Source organism: Eurosta solidaginis, chromosome 2, assembly GCF_040869045.1.
Source record: "Eurosta solidaginis isolate ZX-2024a chromosome 2, ASM4086904v1, whole genome shotgun sequence".
Taxonomy (NCBI): Eukaryota; Metazoa; Arthropoda; class Insecta; order Diptera; family Tephritidae; genus Eurosta; species Eurosta solidaginis.
The window spans coordinates 154,573,682-154,594,543 of record NC_090320.1 but is presented as its reverse complement, the minus strand read 5'-3'; the positions used below and the strand labels follow the sequence as shown (position 1 = coordinate 154,594,543).

Here is a 20,862-nt window from a genome sequence, read left to right as displayed (position 1 = left end):
TGTGCACCACCACATCATGCCGACTGCCTTCCTTGCTGCTCCATTGAAGATGCGAATCCATAACAAACATTATAATGATACAACTTACTAAACTAAATATATTCTTATGAAAACAATGAATAAGGAATTCTGGAACCACTTTATGACATACATAAAGTACACAGGTGTATTAAAAATAAATACATAAATGTAAGGCGCGATAACCTCCGAAGAGATCTAAGACCGAGCTTCTCTTCTAATTTGCGTCGTGCTCCTCTTGATTTTCCCTAAAAATAGGCCGGACGGGACCTACATGTTTTATGTCAACTCCGAACGGCATCTGCAAGGCAGATGAGTTTTCACAGAGATTTTTATGGCAGAAATACACTCGGAGCGCTTGCCAACACTGCCGAGGGGCGACCCCGCTTAGAAAAATTTTCTTCTAATTGAAAAACATTATTTCTAGGCGGAGCACGCTACCATCACACAACGGTGGCCATACTATAATATACACACATAACAAAATTGTTATCTATTTTTGGTGGTGTATCGACAGGGGTTTGCCAAACAATCTGAGTGTATTTCTGCCATAAAAAGCTACTTATAGCATAAAGATCTCTCAAAATTCTTATTTATTTTTCAAATTATTTCCATATGAAGTTCCCATAATTTTATTACTTATATAAAAAAAAGCAAGCTAATTCATTACTTTTGCTCACAACTGCTAAAACTCGTCCAAAAATGTCGGGAGAAGTGTCAAAAGACGCGCTTTGAACCCAGGATTGCGAATCCGAAAGCGGAAATAGGAAATTTTATTTCTTTTCGGAGATGTTTTCAAACAAAATTTAAAATATGGTTTGCTGGGTAGAGCTTTTATGGACGTTTTAAACAAGTTCACTTTGTTGTTATTGTGTTACTTTGACGCGTTTCGACGCTTACTGCGTCATCTTCAGAAAGCTGTTTTATTTGAAAATATATCAAATAAAATTAACCACTTTTTCCAACAATTAACATGAAAATTCAATCACGACAATTATTACTTACATTGATTATTAACTAATTATAATATCACAGTATAAATACAAACAAACAATTTACATATTACTGACTAGCACTGATTTGTGATTGTCTCTTCGCTCTTTCTACAACTGCGGTATAAATGTTGCTTATATTGTTGGCGTCCTTTTTGAAATTCATAACCTTGTGTATTTTTTGTTGTATTCTAGAGCTCTCTAAAGTAAGTCGTGGTCATCTTCAGGAAGCTGTTTTATTTGAAAATATATCAAAGATATAAAAATTAACCGCGTTTCCAACAATTAACATGAAAATTCAATCTTGACAATTATTACTAACATTGATTATTTAACTAATTATAATATCACAGTATAGATACAAACGTACACCTCTCTTAAGCGGACATCTCTCATAAACGGACAATTTTTTCAGTACCAAAAAAATTCTTAAGCATTTTTTAAGTTTTCCCCTTTTTTTACCCCAAAGGGCTTTTTAATTTCCCATAACCGGACAGCTTACAACACTTTTTTTTCATTTACTCTTTACCATATTCGTAAAGCTGTTGCTTATTCACTAATACGTGCATGGATGTAGGGGAATCCCCTAAATACGAAGAACCTGTTTTCAAAACAGTAAAAAACATAAAAATGTATGTACCTATTGCATACACGTAGTTAGTATCTTCTTGTATGTGTACGTACGTGAATCGCAATGCCTAAAGTAGTGTTGAGTATTAAAGACAAAGTTAATGTCATTGAAGTTCATAAGAAAGAAAAACTAAGTGTATGAGAGTTGGTAAAGAAATGTAAGATCAGCAAAACGCAAGCTGCTAGCGTTATCAAAAACAAAGATCAAATTTTAAGTTTGTGGGACACTGACGTCAACCCGGAGAGAAAAATGAGTCTGCTGAAGCCCAAAGGCCTTACTACATATTCATAAATTGTGCTACGAATGGTTTGTGAAGGCTCAAAATAAGAGCATTCCTCTGTCAGGCACACTTATAAGGAGCAAAGTTAAAGAAATTGCAGTGAGACTCAAACGACGATTTTAGTGCATCATCCGGCTGGCTGGAAAGGTTCAAAAAACATCACAACATAACTTTCCGTACAATTTCTGGAGAAGCCGGTATTGTAAAGCAAGATGACGTCAAAAGTTTTTGCGCAAAAGTACCATATTTAATTGAAGGATATGATTCACGAAATAATTATAATGCAGATGAGACTGGCTTATTCTTCCGAGCATTACCCGATAAAACATTTGCATTAAAAGGTGAAAAATGTACGGGTGGAAAACTGGCTAAAGATAGACTCACGATTTTACACTGCGTCAATATGGCTGGAGAAAAAGAACGCCTTTTTGTTGTTGGCAAATCTGCAACGCCTAGAGCGTTTCGCAACATTAATTTGAACAATTTACCAGTTACATGGCGGTCAAAGAAAAAGGCTTGGATGACATCTGATTTGATGACAGATTTTCTCGTGCAGTTCGATAGAAAAATTCAACTTCAAGAACGAAACGTCGTGTTATTTCTAGATAATGCAGCTTCCCATCCTCGTGATCTAAAACTGAAGAATGTTAAAGTAATTTTTCTCCCAGCAAATACAACAGCATTTTGTCAGCTGCTTGATCAAGGTGTTATAAAAAACTTTAAATTTATGTACAAATTGTTATTTTTAAAACATATTTGCGTGTCTATTGGCCGGATTTCGGGAATTCTCCCGGCGGGAATGAAATGTGCCGAGGCGGATTCAATAACCTTACGGAAGGCACGATCCCTTGGCAGGCATCAGTCGGGATAGGGAGGGCAGCAAAGCTGCCGTCTGTTGCAGATTTATATTCTTCCTACTTTCCTTTTTTGAAGTTTATGAAAGTGCGTTTTTCGGTGACGATGAAGTCGGCGGTACGCTCGAACGAAATAAGTATGGGCAGGTGGTCGGATGCCAATGTTACCATCGGCTGCCAGTTGACGCAGTTTACGAGTTCTGCGCTCACGATTGAGATATCTGGCGGGCTATGACAGCTTCCTACCATACGTGTGGGGGCGTCTCCGTTTATTGTGCAGAACGTCGTTTCTTCTATTTGATCCGCCAACATCTCACCCCTACTGTCCGCCCGCAAGTTTGAATGCCATAGGTCGTGATGGGCATTGAAATCGCCTAAGATAATGCGATTGTTGCCAGTGAGTAAGGCCTCGATTTTAGGGCGGTATCCACTGGGGCAACAGGTGACAGGAGGGATGTTGATGTTGATGATTTCTAGATTTGCATCGCCTGACCGGACAGATAGGCCTTGACGTTCTAAGACATTGTCCCTGCGGTCGATGCCAGGATCAAATATATGATATTGCACAGAGTGGTGTATAATAAACGCGAGGCCGCCTCCATTTCCGCTCTCGCGGTCCTTCTTGTGGACATTATACCCAGTGCAGGTCTGCAATGCAGATCTTGCTGTGAGTTTAGTCTCTTGAATCGCAGCAATGCGGATGTTGTGCCGCTTCATGAAATCGACTATCTCCGTAATCTTCCCAGTTAGTCCATTACAGTTTAACTGCAGAATTCTGAAGTGCATGAGGGGTGACGCCGCCACTCTAGGGGTAAGTGACGGGTGACTACGCCTAGGTTGTGGAAGGCCAGGACGCAATTGCTGTTGTGGCCTTGGGACTGGGCGCCCTTGGGCAAGCATTGGGGTACCCGGATGATTTGGGTTTGCGACCTGGCAACATGGCGCGATGAAACCCGTCGAGGGGTTGCCGTCGCGGAGACCAGAACATCTAGGAAAGTGGCACCACCCAAGGCAGGAGCTGCATTGAGCGGATGTCGCAAACCTATATATTCTGTGCTGGCAGACGGTGCAAACGGAAGGAGGGACTAAGAGTCTGTTTCCCTGACCTGCACGATTGCTGCCAGAAAAGAGGGGGGAGAAGAAGACGGGGGCAGGGGCTGATGCTCAGCATTGCTACCAGCTCTACTACGAAGGTAGTAGTTATGAGTGGTATCAGCTGTATGAGTTGTTGGCGCCGTGGGGCGCGAGCAGCAGCGGGTACTTGTTGTGGCTTGCTGAGCAGCGAGGCTGCTGGAAGGTAGTGGAGGCGTGACTACGGGACGCCCTTGGGCGTGAGCAGCAAGGAGCCACAAAAGATTATAAAAGTTACGTGGACGTCGGGTTTTGGGATCAAGCCCAGAACAACCTGTCCGATGCAACCATCCCTTGCACGAGACACACTGAACAGAATATGACCGACCGTCCTAAAAAGATTCTTTTCTGGCAAATGCAGCAAAACCATTTCTCAGGACCGGGGTCAGGAGACGGACCCGGATTGGGTTCGATACCTTCCCGGAGTAAGAGAATATGTAGCAGTCCTGCTGCAAGGAGCTGCTGGGAGGATGACAATTTGTGGGAGGGACGAAACAAATTAAATGGGGTCACACTGAAATGACAGTCCTTGGTCGGGAAAAATCCCGAGTCGCTCCGGTACATAGAACCGACTGCCTTGGGAAGCGGATTCATTCAGTTCTTCAATGCCAAGAGTATATGTTGATTTAAATATCAGATAGGACGTGAAAATATTTTGCCAATGGGTCAGCGGTTCTTTAAAATTACTTTATGCTTCTTAGTTTTGTTATTAATAAACACGATTTTCGTTTAGGTACACAATTTCTTGGTCTCTTTTATTAAAATTAAGCGGCAGTTTATATTAAATTCATTGAGTTTTGCTTTGAATAATTCTCATAGATATTAACCCTGCTTTATTTTATTTTTTAGTATATTAATTTACAAATCACATATTTGTTTGTTAGAGCTTTGTTAGTGGTGAGGGTTTTTGTCATAGCACTGATGTATTGTGATGATGGTGTTTTTACTTGGCCCATCAGACGTAATATATATGTACATTCAATTAAGTTATTTCTTCAGAAGTTGGTTCAATTGCACGATCGCCAAAAATATTGAAAAATCAAGTTAATAATTTAACAAAAATAATAAACACTATAGTGACATACCTACAAACATAAATAAAAGTTCCATGTACTTTGTTTTTGTAAATTCGATGGACAAATGTCAAAATCGCACTGCGCCGGAAGTTGATGTATCAAATCAAATAAAAAAAAGTTTATAATCAGCTGCCCCATGCTGCCACCTTGTATCGTTCCGCCATGGGTAGACCATAGCTTACCCACAGCGGCAGAGAGGTTTCAATTCTTTAGGTGCTCGCTTGTCTTCTTCCACAAGCAGTCTGATGCGTTGGTTAGGATTTTTCCAACGCATTGCGAACTTTCCTTCTTGCTATCTTTGGGGGATACTAATCAGGCTAAGCAATTGTGTAGATTTATAAGTTGTTAAACTCTCATTAATATTTATTTAGAACCAAGTCGTAGCAATATTTATATTCTATCATATTTTCAACAAGTTGAGGACGATTTCATCCTATAGTTTTTACAGCCTAAATAATATCAACATCCTCTTAATATTGTAAGTCTGAAGTGAAAAAAACCAAATTTATCTACTACTCATGATCATTAAACCATCAAGATGATGTTTTCGAATCATAGGAGCGGCATATATTTCCACTTAACATAACTGACATCACTTCGAACCGCAATTAAGCCAAATACTGATTTTCCCGCATTACGATCTTTCCTTCTTGCTATATTCGGGTGATATTTAGCAGAATAAAGCAATTGTGTTTGTGAACCATTTATTTAGTTTTATTAAGAAAATGAAGAACATAATGTAAAACCAAGTCGTAACAATATTTATATTCCGTCATATTTTCAACAAGTTGAGGCCGATTTCGTCGTACAGTTTTGACTGCCTGAAAAATATCAACTTCTCCATGTTGAATTACTTGCTCTATACAAGCATTAGCTGCACAGTATACTCCAGCGCGACTACGTCCATCTGGAGATACAACACAAACTGGACCATAATCCACCTTTTGCCTCCACACTTCAACCATATTCATAAGGTACACCAAAGAATTTGTGGAGCTTGGCACTTTATGTCCCAAAGGCCAGCAAGTCAACTGAAATAATTGCACGGTTTTGGTTGGGGCTTTAACACCTGCCATCATCTCTGTTAGCGAAACAATTTTCTTATTTATTTTGAACTCCCATTGTTTAATATTGACATAGCTTTTTGAAGCGACACTGTGTACTGAAAACACAGGACCGTATTTTTCCATTTTTGATTTATGAGGCCAAAATGAAGGAAAATTTTTAGAACTTAACGGTGGTTGACAGAGTACTACAACAACAGAGCACTCCTGATCGTACACAAGTGACCAAAATTCGCCCAGCGTGTGCTTCAATGGCCATTCCGTAACAATATATTCTCTAGGTTTTGTGTATCCATCCACAAAAACAGAATTTATGTAATCAGTAAAAGCATTTCCTTGAAAAGAAGTAAGGTAAGGCCTAAAATTGTCCGGAGGAACACATAATACATCTCGATTTTTATCTCGGTTATCAGCTCTATGTCCTCCGGCACAATCTCCTATGCTAAAACGTGGAGTCTGCTTGCAGATTTTTTCGTATTCCATTTGATATTCGTTCATCTTTGTAACGTCATTGCGACGAGCCTTGACTTTGAGTCTGTCTGAAAGTTCAGATACGGGAAACCAAGTTTTTCCACATAACACATGTTCTTCAAGTGTATCATATATAAATTTGCATTGGTCAACGTTTTCTACAAGGCCTTTTCTAGATTGCCGCAACTTTTTCAAATATCCGAACACATTAAAACATTCCTCCTCTTCGGCCAATTCGAGATTGGCATCAATAGACAAATAAACCCCGGATCTACCTCCTCCGTCACTGCAATGCACCAGCATTGGCCCTTTAATATCATCACCTTTTATTATGTTACCAACAACTAGACGCACTCGCCGACGAAACTCCAGAAGTGCATTTGAAAAAGGGCAGGAGTGTGAGTACCATTCTGTGTAATGAAATTGTAATATCGTACGCTCATCAAAAACTACACCATCTTTATTAATTTTATATAAATGAAATGTTCTGATGTGAAAATTAGCCAATTGTTCTTCCCGTACTATATTTATGTGAATATCCCCATACGTTTCGTGTATTTCCATGTTTGGGGGCCAGTATTGTACACACATAACTTTAGCGAAGTCAAACGTTTTAGTAAGCATTATTATAGCACTAATATTTTCTTGCCATACCATTTGCCAAAATGAATTTACAGTTTCTTCCACCGGACCTTGTGAAACTATATAAGCGTTTGGCTTGAGAAGACTATCCACATACGATGCATTGATATAATCTGAATCTGGAACGCCAGCCGCCTTCTTGAGAACGACGCGGTTATAGTCGTAGGGAATGCATTTAGAATTTTGGTTTTTTTCTAGATTGGTTTTTCTTAGAGCGTGTCTGCACAAATTCGTCTCAACTCTAGCAGCTGTTTGGAACTCTAGCTTATAAAGGACAGGGAATTTGCGGCGTAAATCACACAACTTTAAAAAATGTGCTGTGCATATAGGAACATGCGGTATGGTTTTAGATAATGAGTTACTTTCATTCCTGGCCTCAAGTCTTATTTTTTCAAAAGAAAGCAAACCACTGTTCAACATACTTAGCTTAATGGTATTCGGTATTGACATGAAGCTAGTTTTCGCACCATATACACCTGCATAAAGCGAGGACGATTTAGATCTGTGTTTTTTTGATTTATCTTTTACCATAAGAGAACTATCTTTTAAATTTAACATTTTTACTACAATTCAACTATTGCGGCTTTAATAAGCGACGACTAGAGTTGGTTAAAATTCCTGTGGCTGTGATTTTGTCACAGCTACTCAAAAGTCGCAATAAATTAGAGTTGGAAAATATACGTGTACCTGTGATTTTGTCACATCTACTCAAATATCACAATACATTTCAGCGACAGCGTAGAAGGAATAACCGTGACAGATTGCCTGTGACAGCATTTATTTCCTGTTACCAATAACGCTTAAGGCTTTATTTCTCGAAAGCGGTGCCGCTATATAGCGGGGGTTACATAGCGGTAGAGTACGTTGTCAAAAATATTGCAATGTAAAAGTAGTTATGTGGAAACTAAGATGACGGTAAAGTTCACCGAAACGTAATATAGCGGCCGGGCATAAAACAACCCTGTCGTCATGGCGGTAGAAACTCTTTCATAACGGTTTTTTCAACCGCTATTGGCAAAGCGGTGAATATTTTGTCAAATATTTCAAGTTATTTATAAAATAAACCTTTTTGAATTGAAATTTTTTTCTTGTGAGTTTATTTAAAGAAAAAAAAAAAACATGCAAAAATGTAATTAACTTTTGCAACTCCGTAACAGTTCGTAGTTTCCAACAAAGCGTTGCCGCTAGAAACGGTGAGTATACCGGCCGCTCTTTAACTGTCGTAACATAGCGGTACCGCTTTTGGAGGAGACCAAGGCTTTACCAATAAACCCAATCATAGACTAAAATAAAGCTATGATCACAAGAACAAATCGCTCCTATGCTATGGACATTTTCACATTGACCGCCACCGACACCGACAACGAAACGATTTTTTCAAAGTATGTACTTACACATTAGCTATCATCTGATGGCAAAATCCTGAGCCAGATAAATAATTTTACATGTAAATGCAACAACGATTTGAGCCAGATAAATCCAGATAGAAGTCTGGTTCAATTTGTGAGCCAGATAATTTGTTAATTACTTCTTTTTAGGTTGGCAACGCGGCTTTAATATACATACTTTTTCAAAAATAGATGTCGCTGCTTAGCCTTTCGCCGTATGAGTTAAATGAAAAACAGCGGCGACATCTGCCTATCACATTTCCCGTGTGCGAAAATTTCACGGCATCTGCTTCTCAAGTCTCTCAATGATCCAGAGCATTCCCGTGAGAATTGAGCGTGAGCCGGAGCTGTAAAACTCACTGAAAGACGGCAATTATAAACGACACGACACGATAAATCATAATATATCATTCTAGTATCTAGTAATATTATACTGTTTTCACACAGAAACTTAATGATCTCATTTCACCTGCTAATGAAATCGTAATTTTTTTGCTTTCACACAGAAGTAACTGCTCGATTAGTATGAAGGATGAGACAGACAATCATGGCGGAACGATACAAGGGGGGAGCATGGTGACATACCTACAAACAAAAAAAATTCCATGTACTTGTAAATTCGATGGACAAATGTCAAAATCGTACTGCGCCGGCAGTTGATGTATCAAATCAAATCATAATCAGCTGTTCGATGCGGCCACCTTGTATCGTTCCGCCATGCAGGCAATGACATTTGCTTTGAAAACTAAGAAGCGGAAATGGAAGCGGAACGCTGCCAACAGAGTTGCATTGTGCTTTTGACTTCATTAGGCATTCGATTAGCTACTAATGAAATAATAATAGATTCGAATTTTGTAGGGAAGATTGAGCTCAATAAGCGTCTTAATGTAGAAAATTGCCTTTATTATTCAATAAGCCGTCTGTGTGAAATTAGTATTAGATTTATGTAGCACTATCAGAAATATGTGTCAGAAATATGAAAATTAAATAAATCACTTTGCTGTGTAATATTTGAAGAGACAAGACGTGTTTGAGACTTAATAAAATATGAAGAGATAGATCCTTAGATCTTACATTGGCGACGAAGGAAAATACTTTTGTGTCTTTTTTGAGCTAGAGGCTTTAAGGAAGTTGGCGATAAAGACATTTATTTAGTTCAGAGAAGTTTTGGTAAAAGTTTTGTGAATGATATCACAAGAAACATACATTTTGCAAAATTATCCTCGAATTTTATCGTGTTTATGTAAAAGTTATGTAAAAAGTTTCCTGCTTAAATGCTGATTTATGATTTAAATATCGATGATATAATGTTGAAAGTTGGAAATTTTGAAATATTGAAATTATATTTTTTTTTGGAATGGAAAGTGATTTTAAACGATTGAAGTATTTGAAAATTTTTCAAATTGATTAAAATGAAAAGGAATTGAAAATTGGTGTTTTTAATGCTGTTATGAATATTTATTGCTTAAATGCAGATAATATGGCTTGAATGCCGAAAATTGGTGTTTTTATTTTCATTTTTATTAAATTATTTATTAACTAATAAGTTGATTAAATAATAGGTGATGCAAAAATGCCATTATCGGTAGAAAGATTTGTATACAATATGAATGGGGAGAATAGTGGTCAACAATTAAAAAGTTGGCTACAATCATTTAAGTATTTCATAGAAGCTAGTGGTGTGCAGGATGAGCAACATAAGCTGAATTTATTGTTACATTTCGCTGGAAAAGAAGTACAGGACGTATATACTCAGTTGCCAGAATCAGAATGTGTAAATCGCGGTCCTCTTGCTAGTGGATATGTGTTACAACAAACGGTATACGAACAAGCAATCAATAAATTAAATGATTTCTTTCTACCACAACAGAATGCTTCTTATGAGAGGTATGTTTTGAGATCGATGGAATTTTAGCCTAATGAAAGTGTCACTGTATATGCAATGTGTTTGAAACAAGCAGATCGATGCAATTTGGGAGATAAACTTATATTTTATATTTATTTATTTATTACGACTCTTAGAGCCTAGATCAACACCTAAAAGCATTATTGCATTAATTAACAATATGTACTATGTACGAAATTGAACTTAAATTAGTATCTGAATTTGAAACATGAATTTGAATTTGAAACATGTATTTGAATTTGAAACATATAACACAAATTCGTTCGAATCCTAATATTTATTTTATATTCATTGATTTCGCGTGAGCATATAATCTTTTCTTGAATAAGTTATTATCACAATTCTTAATATTTGCAGGTAATTCGTTGAAGCCTTTTAACCCTTTGTAAAAAAGACTATTTTTTTCCGACTCCTTTTTGTAATTAGGTAATTTAAAACCATTTATCTGCCTCGTATTTCTGTCATGACCCTCGTAGTTAAATTTAATACTCGTTTTTAGATAATCAGGCAAATTTCCGGTTTTTATGTTGTATATAAACTTCATAAATAAAATAAAAAAAAAATAAATGTAAGGCGCGATAACCTCCGAAGAGATCTAAGGCCGAGCTTCTCTTCCAATTTGCGTCGTGCTCCTCTTGATTTTTCCCTACAAATTGGCCGGACGGGACCTACATGTTTTATGCCGACTCCGAACGGCATCTGCAAGGCAGATGAGTTTTCACTGAGAGCTTTTCATGGCAGAAATACAATCGGAGTGCTTGCCAGACACTGCCGAGGGGCGACCCCGCTTAGAAAAATTTTCTTCTAATTGAAAAATCTTATTTCTAAAATTTTGATGTTGCTTTGCCCGGGAGTTGAACCCAGGGCATACGGTGTGATAGGCGGAGCACGCTACCATCACACCACGGTGGCCGCCAAACTATATGAACTTCATACTGTGGAAAAATATTTGCTGTTTTACGCTCATCCAATTCAAATTTTGTAGCATATCTTTAATGGGGGTATCAAAACGTTTACCTAATATAAAGCTCATAGCTTTATTCTGCATTTTTTGTAGTTTATCGATTTGCGAATCCTTCAAGGTAAAGAAAATAGTAGAACAATATATGAAGTATGGCTCAATTATGGACCTATATACTTTTGCTTTATAATAACTACTCAAGTTTTTACAGGTTCTTTGAATAAAATGTATTTTTTTTTAGCTATTTTAGCTGTTATATAATCAACATGGCCATCAAATTTTAGTGTGCAATCCATTTGAATGCCGAGATATTTAATCATCTGCACCTTTTCAATTTTAGTATTATTTATTTTATTAGTTTCAAAATGAGCAATATTCTTCCTTGTTATTACCATATATTTCGTTTTTTCAATATTGATTTTTAGTCTGTTATCACACATCCAAATATAGAGAGCATCTAAATCACTTTGCAGTTTTTCTCTTATTTTATGTTCATTCCTACAATTTATGGAAATTAGTGCATCATCCGCAAATAGTTGTATGGTACTGAATTTCAATATAGACTTAAAATCATTAATATAAATGTTAAATAAGATTGGAGCTAGCACAGAGCCTTGGGGTAAACCAATCTTAACGTCAACTTCGTCCGATAATGCTGAACCAATTATTGTTCTTTGCTTACGATTTGTCAAAAATTTATACTGAGGGGCTTTTTGAAACAAATTCCAAATTTTGAGATGGGGCGTTTTTGAAAAGAATTTTGAAATATTTTATAAACCACTATTTTTAAAAAAATTTGTTCCTGTGAATTATTTGTTTATTATATTTTAATATTATTTAGTAAAAATTACTGAAATATATATATATATGATCGAATTTGTTTTGTGCTCTATATATCCATGAATTAAAAAAAAAAAAACAGATTGACATTTCAGTATCTAATTTTACATAACGGTTTTAATTTTGCAATTGTGGAGTAGTACATCTTGTACTGAATCCACGTCGACCGGTACACTTGGTTGTTTTGATTCTTGTGTAATCAAGCGACATACTATAGATGGTTGTTGTTGTTGTTGTTGTAGCAGTGCTTCGCCCCACCTAACAGACGCGACCGATCACAAACTGTCATCAATATCCTCTAACGGGAGTCCAAGGAAACTTGCTGTTTCAACAGGGGTGGACCATAGGGAAAGGGGTGTTAGAGGCGTTGGTTCCACATTACAATTAAAGAGATGGTTGGTGTCATGTGGGGACACATTGCAAGCGGGCATACATTTTGTATGTCGGGGTTGATTCTGGATAGGTAAGAGTTTAACCTGTTACAGTATCCAGAACGAAGTTGAGCCAGAGTGACACGCGTTTCCCTGGGGAGTATGCGTTCCTCTTCCGCAAGTTTTGGATACTTTACTTTGAGTACTGGGTTCACCGGGCAATTCCCGGCATAAAGGTCCGACGCCTGTTTGTGGAGTTCACCAAGGACCTGCTTATGTTTTTTCGCTTCATACGGCTGTGTTCTCAGATGCCGTATTTCCTCAAAATGCTTACGGAGATGACTCCTTAAGCCCCTAGGCGGTGCTGGCTCGTCAATCAGATGTCTGTTGGGATGCCCAGGTTTCTGGGTATTCAACAGGAACTGTTTGGTCAGCATCTCGTTTCTTTCCCTGATGGGGAGTATTCTCGCCTCATTATGTAGATGGTGTTCTGGGGACATAAGAAGACAGCCCGTGGCAATTCTGAGAGCAGTATTTTGGCAGGCCTGTAGCTTCTTCCAGTGGGTAATTTTTAGGCTTGGCGACCATATGGGTGACGCGTAGCACGTAATCGGCTGGCTAATTGCTTTGTATGTAGTCATGAGCGTTTCTTTATCTTTTCCCCAGGTACTGCCAGCAAGGGATTTGAGGATTTTGTTACGGCTCTGAATTCTCGGAACAATTGCGGCTGCGTGCTCACCAAAATGTAGATCCTGATCAAACGTCACACCCAAGATTTTGGGGTGTAGGACAGTCGGTAGCGTAGAGCCATCGACGTGGATGTTCAAAATGGTCGACATTTGGGACGTCCATGTTGTAAATAAGGTCGCGGAAGATTTAGTCGGTGATAATGCCAGGTTTCGCGAGGCGAAAAAACTGGAGAGATCAGGGAGGTAGCCGTTTATTTTATTGCATAGCTCATCGATCTGTGGGCCTGGGCCTGTGGCCATTACTGTGCAGTCATCGGCGTAGGAAACGATTGTGACTCCTTCCGGTGGTGAAGGTAGCTTAGATATGTAGAAATTAAACAAAAGTGGGGATAGGACACCACCCTGTGGCACCCCTTGTTTAATTCTCCTTGGCTTTGATGTTTCGTTTCTAAATAGCACCGATGCCTGCCGACCACCCAGATAATTTGCGGTCCACCTTTTAAGACATGGGGGAAGGGTAGAACCTTCCAGGTCTTGCAGTAACGAGCCATGGTTGACCGTATCAAAAGCTTTTGATAGGTCTAGCGCTACGAGTACTGTTCTATGGTGGGGGTTTTGATTTAAACCGCAATTTATCTGGGTGCTGATGGCATTTAGCGCGGAGGTAGTGCTATGGAGTTTTCTGAAGCCATGCTGATGGGAGGCTAGTTGCAAATTTGCTTGGAAATAAGGGAGCAAAATGGCTTCGAGCGTCTTTGCTACTGGCGATAGGAGAGATATCGGACGATACGACTCTCCTATGTTAGCTGGTTTACCAGGCTTTAGTAGCGGGACCACCTTGGCCATTCTCCATTTCTCGGGTATGACAAGAGACAGGTATGGAAAGAGACAGGTTGAAGACCTGCGCTAAATATTTGAAACCCTCTTTCCCTAGGCTTTTAAGCATCGGCATGGCTATGCCGTCTGGGCCCACTGCTTTGGATGGTTTAGCGCGACCAATGGCGTCCTCAACCTCTTTAGCGGTGATGGTGATTGGTGACGGGCTGAATTTGTGTTTATGTGCGTGTCTGTTGGCCCTCCGTCTAACTTTGTCGACCGTAGAATGCATTATATATTGTCGGCAGAAAGCGCTCGCGCATTTTTTCGCATCCGACAGCACTTTGTCGCCAAAGGCGATGGAAACTTTGTCTTTGTGCTTAGTCGGATTCGATAGGGACTTTACGGTGGACCAAAGTTTACCCACACCGGTAGAGAGGTTACAACCTCTTAGGTGCTCCTCCCATTTCGCCCGCTTGTGTTCATCCACAAGCAATCTGATGCGTTGGTTTATATCCCTTATTTGGGGGTCGCCTGGATCAAGCTGCCTTATAAGGTCACGTTCTCTCGCTAAGTTTGCGGCCTCCGCCGGGAAGTGGGGCCGGATTTCGGGAATTCTCCCGGCGGGAATGAAACGTGCCGAGGCGGATTCAATGACCTTGCGGAAGGCACGCTCCCCTTGGCGGGCATCAGTCGGGATAGGGAGGGCAGCAAAGAGATTGTCTGTAAAGGATTTATATTCTTCCCACTTTCCTTTTTTAAAGTTTATGAAAGTGCGTTTTTCGGTGACGATGAAGTCGGCGGTACGCTCGAGCGAAACAAGTATAGGCAGGTGGTCGGATGCCAATGATACCATCGGCTGCCAGTTGACGCAGTTTACGAGTTCTGCGCTCACGATTGAGATATCTGGCGAACTGTGACAGCTTCCTACCATACGTGTGGGGGCGTCTCCGTTTATTGTGCAGAACGTCGTTTCTTCTATTTGATCCGCCAACATCTCGCCCCTACTGTCCGCCCGCAAATTTGAATGCCATAGATAATGCGATTGTTTCCAGTGAGTAAGGCTCTGATATTAGGGCGGTATCCACCGGGGCAACAGGTGGCAGGGGGGATGTAGATGTTGATGATTTCTAGGTTTGCATCGCCTGACCGGACAGATAGGCCTTGACGTTCTAAGACGTTGTCCCTGCGATCGATGCCAGGATCAAATATGTGATACTGCACAGAGTGGTGTATTATAAACGCGAGGCCGCCTCCATTTCCGCTCTCGCGATCTTTTCTGTGGACATTATACCCAGAGCAGGTCTGCAATGCAGATCGTGCTGTGAGTTTAGTCTCTTGAATCGCAGCAATGCGGATGTTGTGCCGCTTCATGAAATTGACTATCTCCGTAATCTTCCCAGTTAGTCCATTACAGTTTAACTGCAGAATTCTGAAGTGCATGAGGGGAGACGTCGCCACTCTGGGGGTAAGTGACGGGTGACTACGCCTGGGTTGAGGAAGGCCAGGACGCAATTGCTGTTGTGGCCCTGGGACTGGGCGTCCTTGGGCAAGCATTGGGGTACCCGGATGATCTGGGTTTGCGACCTGGCAACATGGCGCGATGAAACCCGTCGAGGGGTTGCCGTCGCGGAGACCAGAACATCTAGGAAAGTGGCACCACCCAAGGCAGGAGCTGCATTGGGCGGATGTCGCAAACATATATATTCTGTGCTGGCAAACGGTGCAAACGGAGGTAGGGACTAAGAGTCTGGTTCCCTGACCTACACGATTGCTGCCGGAAAAGAGGGGGGGAGAAGACGGGGGCAGGGGCTGTTGCTCAGCATTGCTTCCGACTCTACTACGAAGATTGTAGTTATGAGTGGTAGCAGCTGTTTGAGTTGTTGGCGCCGTAAGGCGCGAGCAGCAGCGGGTACTTGTTGTGGCTTGCTGAGCAGCGGGGCTGCTGGAAGGTAATGGGGGGGCGCTTAGAAGTAGACTACGAGGCGCCCTTGGGCGTGAACAGCAAGGAGCCACAAAAGATTTATAAAAGTTACGTGGACGTCGGGTTTTGGGATCAAGCCCAGAACAACCTGTCCGATGCAACCATCCCTTACACGAGACACACTGAACAGAGTATGACCGTCCTAAAAAGATTCTTTTCCGGCAGATGCAGCAAAACCATTTCTCAGGACCGGGGTCAGGAGACGGACCCGGATTGGATTCGATACCTTCCCGGAGCAAGAGAATATGGAGCAGTCCTGCTGCAAGGAGCTGCTGGGAGGATGACAATTTATGGGAGGGACGAAACAAATTAAATGGGGTTACACTGAAATGACAGTCCTTGGTCGGGAAAAATCCCGAGTCGCTCCGGTACATAGAACCGACTGCCTTGGGAAGCGACTATAGATGGTATTTGAGCTGAATTTATATCAGTGCCATTATTAGCTTTTTTCGATGGTATAAAAGTGGAGACAACTTGATCCTCAGTGGTGACTGAAGCCTGGCCGCATGATCCGCAGTCTGACGTTGGTCCAGCAATGCGGTTCGCCTGGACTTTTAGCCTGTTCACGTCCACGTTGCCGTCGCCGTCGCCGTTGCTGTTGGTGTTGTTGATCGCCAAATTGATGATGATGTGAAATGTTAGTGGTATTGTGGGAATGAGTACTATTTGAAGGAGAGTGAAATATTAATATCATTTTATTTTTCTGCCGATTTTAATACTAACATATGGTTTTCTTTTTCGCCACTACATTGACTTTCGGCAACATGTGCGTTGTAATGGGCGATTCATCAATTTTGATAAATGTTTGATCTCCAATACTATCAATCCAGGTGCCGAAACTCTATAATATAAAAGAAAGAATCGTTATTTATCAGTGAGTATATTACTGTTGAGTTAAAACACCTTACCACATCATTGTTGAATTAAATAGTTATAGACTATTTCCTATATTTGCTCTTGTTGCTTGCGCCAAAGTCGTGTATTGCGATGAAATTGTTGAAATTGGATCCGCGTCCGAAGGATCTAAAACCTCACACTCAGGCACATCATGATTCTACTTATAATGTATACATACATTATGTAAAGCACAGCAAACGTTCACTATTCGCTTAGCTTTCTTCGGCGAATAGTGAAGCTCTCGTGCACTTAGGATACACCTCCAGCGGTTTTTCAGCACACCATTCGTACGTTCAATAATGTTTCGACATTTTGCATGCGCTTCATTGAATTTCATTTGATCTGAGCCTTTCGCTGGCGAATTATGAGGTGTCATCAACCACGGTTCTAATGGGTATCCAGCGTCTCCTAATGAAAAAATGAAAAGAAATATTTTTGTGGTATTAGAGAATTAATATAATTGACCAGGTTGTAGGACCTACAATCTTCGACACTTTACAGCCCCAATATAGATGTATGCTTCTCCATGTCCCGATTCTTTCCAGGGAATGCTTACACTCTAATACGCATTTAGATGCTATGCTGTGCGAGATTATTGCCTTAATTGCTGCTTGGCTGTCAATATAAAAGTTGACACGTCTGTAATTTAAGCTATTCTCTTCCAGTGTTTCTACTGTTTTGTTTACGGCTTATTCTTCAGCTTGAAACCCTAAAGTAATCTGACAGCTTGCAAGATCTGTTTATATCCGGATCAGCTAATAAGCGTCCAAAAATATCGAGAGAGGTGTCAAACGACGCGTCTTGACATCAGTATTAATAAACCGAAGCCGGAAAATAAAAATTTTATCTCTGTTCGAAGATATTTGCACTTGAATTTGGCGATTTTCTTGTGGTTGTTGCAATGTTGAGTACCCACAAAAAAAATGGCGGTAGCCACGGTTATACCACACACCCGGACTTGGCATGGTGTAGCCCAGGGTGATTTTTTAGCAGTGTCATGCTGTCGTATAGAACTTCCGGCGAATGCCCACCATGATCTATGGCATATGGAGCATGCAACTGCAATTGTTCCTAAAATACAGAGCCGTAATAAAATCCTCAAATCTCTTTCCGGAAGCACTTGGAGTAAACGCTCATTACCACTTACAAAGCAATTGGCCGGCCGATTACATGCTACGCATCCCCGATATAGTCACCAAGCCTGCCAAAATACTATCCTCTTGCCCCTTGGACTTTGATGGGGCGAAGCACCGCTAAAACAACAACAAAAACCACTTCCACAACTGATCACCCCGCACTGCATTTAGCAAAAAAGGAATATATTCCGGAACACAGTTTTGTTTGGAAAATGCCGCGCACAAAAAAATTTTTAAATTTTTACGAGTTTTGGGTCTGGAAAAGATAGGAACCGTAAAAAATATATTACAAGTTTATTACGTTATTGCGGGTACGCGCAGTCGACAAGACGAGAATTGTAATAATTTATTTGTAGGTAAATTGATGATTTTATAATTTTAGATAAATTAACTCTTTCTCGCGGTAAATAAAAACTAAATGTCAAATTTACCCGAAACAGCTGATTCGAACTTCGAATTCTTCTTCCCAAAACTTTTGGGAAAAATCTTCTCCCAGGGAGTTCATAATTGGGAGAATTTATTTTTGGGAGAAACAAATTTGTGGGAGATGAACTCCCATGGGAATATTCAGAATAGGGTTGAATATATTTTGACATGAGATAGGGCGTTTTTTAAATGAATTCGTCCTGTCTGAGAATGTCAAGATATATTGAATTTATACTCGGGGGCTTTTCGAAACAAATTCTCAATTAGGGTGTTCTTCGATAAAATTCTGAGATAGGGTTTGAACCAAATTTTGAGGTGGGGCGTTTTTGAAAAGAATTTTGAAATAGGGTGAGATATACATACATATACATTCTATTATATTAGCAAAAAGAAAAAGAACACAACAAATAATTCACAGCATAATTAAATTGCTCAGTCATAGAAAAGTGTGATGTAGAATATCAAAGCAATAGTTCAGCTCTGATTTCTACATCACTTTCCATTTTTTTATTCTTAAGACTAGATAAAAAATGCTTTTTCTTGCATAAAATTCCCTTACAACTAGATAAGGCAAAAAGAGCTTCTGGAAAATATTTTAGCTAAGTATAGCGATGTTTAAAAGGACGTTTTAAGGTGATAGAGAGTCCATGAATGAAAAAAATCAAAAGAAGTCCGTCGACACAAATCACATCTTCAGTCGTAACAGCTCTTCCAAAACTGCATTGTGCCGCCGTATTTCCTCAATTTCCTACATTTTAAGGCTCTCCATCGCCTCAAAATGTCCTTTTCAACTTCGTTGTGCTCGACAATACTGTTGACAGCTAGCGAAATATTTTCCAGAAGCTCTTTTTAAACTCCTAGCTCCGCTTCGAGAGCATCTGCAGCAGATCTAGTGAGCTTCCTCTTTCTTTTTGCCGCATTTGAGGGCTCCGGTAGCTCACGAGTTGCCCGTGGAGGGGTGGTTGGTGGGCTGGATGCCACTCTAAGTTGTCATCAGTCAGGACTTCCAAATACTCAATTGGAAATTCGGACTCGTCTTCAGCAATTTTTTTTTGTCGACGGGAGCCCTATTTTTTTCGCCTCGACTCCTTCCGCATCGTCCTTCAGGGATATGAGGCTATATATAGCTATATATCTATATCCGAGAAGGCTTGCTGACTGTTTGGACCACCACCTGTTGCTTTGCTCGCTTTAGCATTTGCCGCTGCTTTCTGTCGCACATATTTTTTTTGGTCGATCCAAACCTAAAAGGAAGATAAAGCATTTTATTTATAAAGAAATTGTTAAATACATTTTTTATACTCTAATATTAACCTTTTTCCAATCGCTTATTGTTTTCATTGGTGGCCCTGTGGCATTGAATTCAATTTCTGCCTGTTTCCAGACGCGAGCTACTTCTTCCTTGCCGCCTTTGTTGCAATTTCGGGCTATATCCGGCCTACCCTCCATTAAAGTAACAAGCACTTTTAGTTGCTGTTTATTTGTGGATTTTTTCGACCTTGAACACACAAAAAGGCTTTTTATTTAAGTAAACTGAAAAATTAAACGACAACGTTTTACAAGACGGTGCACCAACTGATTTTTATGAAAAATTGTCAAAGGTGATATCAAAAGAAGCGTCTCGACCTCTGTTTTAAGAATCCGAAAGCGGAAATCAAAACTTTTATTTCTGTCGAAAGTTATTTACAAAAAACCATAAAATGACCCCGAGAGGGTCCAAAATATGGGGCCCGATCCATAGTTTGTTTTGCATAGAACACCTTTCTGCGTTGGAGGCCTTCGGCCGCGATTTAAAAAAACTCTGGCAAAAAACAACAACCACATGAACCATTTGAACCGATTTTTTGCTTATATCGACAGAAATAAAAATTTATATTTTCGCATTCGGATTCTACAAACGGAGGTCGCGTCTTTTGATACCATCTTTGATAATTTTTGATAAAAATTAGGTGGTGCACCGTCTTGAAAAACGTTACCAATTAAACAAAAAACTAACATTTTTTTATTTTCGTTAATTTGCTGCTTATTCGATGCTCTTTCGAGTGATGTTTCAAATTCTCTTACTTAAAATTACTACTAGAAATGTAAATGATATTTAATTTGTTAATAAAATAATGGTCTTCTCCCTTCAAAATCTTTAGGGAATCAACTCCCAAAACGAAGAAATCAATTCAAAATTTTTATTGCGTTCGTGATGCCTACTTTTCTCCCAAAACACTTTTCCCCTTTTTCGAAGTTCGTTTGTGATAGCGGGAATGGGAAATGGGAAAAAACTCCCAAAAAATTTGT

General features: G+C 39.8%; 1 protein-coding gene and 1 long non-coding RNA gene across 4 annotated transcripts; both read right to left on the bottom strand.

Annotated features, from left to right (window-relative positions):
- Positions 1 to 4,701: 4,701 nt before the first annotated feature.
- Positions 4,702 to 7,804, bottom strand: LOC137240295 (receptor-type tyrosine-protein phosphatase kappa-like). Of its 2 annotated transcripts, none has more exons than XM_067766345.1 (2): positions 4,992 to 7,804; positions 4,702 to 4,899 (listed from the first exon to the last, which is right to left on the bottom strand). In XM_067766345.1, exon 1 carries the CDS (start codon positions 7,715 to 7,717, stop codon positions 5,687 to 5,689), a length of 2,031 nt encoding a protein of 676 aa, XP_067622446.1. In that variant the 5' UTR covers positions 7,718 to 7,804; the 3' UTR covers positions 4,702 to 4,899; positions 4,992 to 5,686. The 2 variants fall into 2 exon arrangements, with proteins under 2 accessions (XP_067622446.1, XP_067622447.1); XM_067766346.1 differs by having other exon boundaries at positions 4,996 to 7,804.
- An 8,203-nt stretch (positions 7,805 to 16,007) lies between these two features.
- LOC137242426 (uncharacterized) lies at positions 16,008 to 19,125 on the bottom strand. 2 transcript variants are annotated; one of them, XR_010950239.1, is made up of 4 exons: positions 17,494 to 19,125; positions 17,023 to 17,419; positions 16,838 to 16,955; positions 16,008 to 16,776 (listed from the first exon to the last, which is right to left on the bottom strand). It is a non-coding gene; the product is annotated as an uncharacterized lncRNA (long non-coding RNA). The 2 variants fall into 2 exon arrangements; XR_010950238.1 differs by having other exon boundaries at positions 17,023 to 19,125.
- Between the last annotated feature and the right edge of the window lie 1,737 nt (positions 19,126 to 20,862).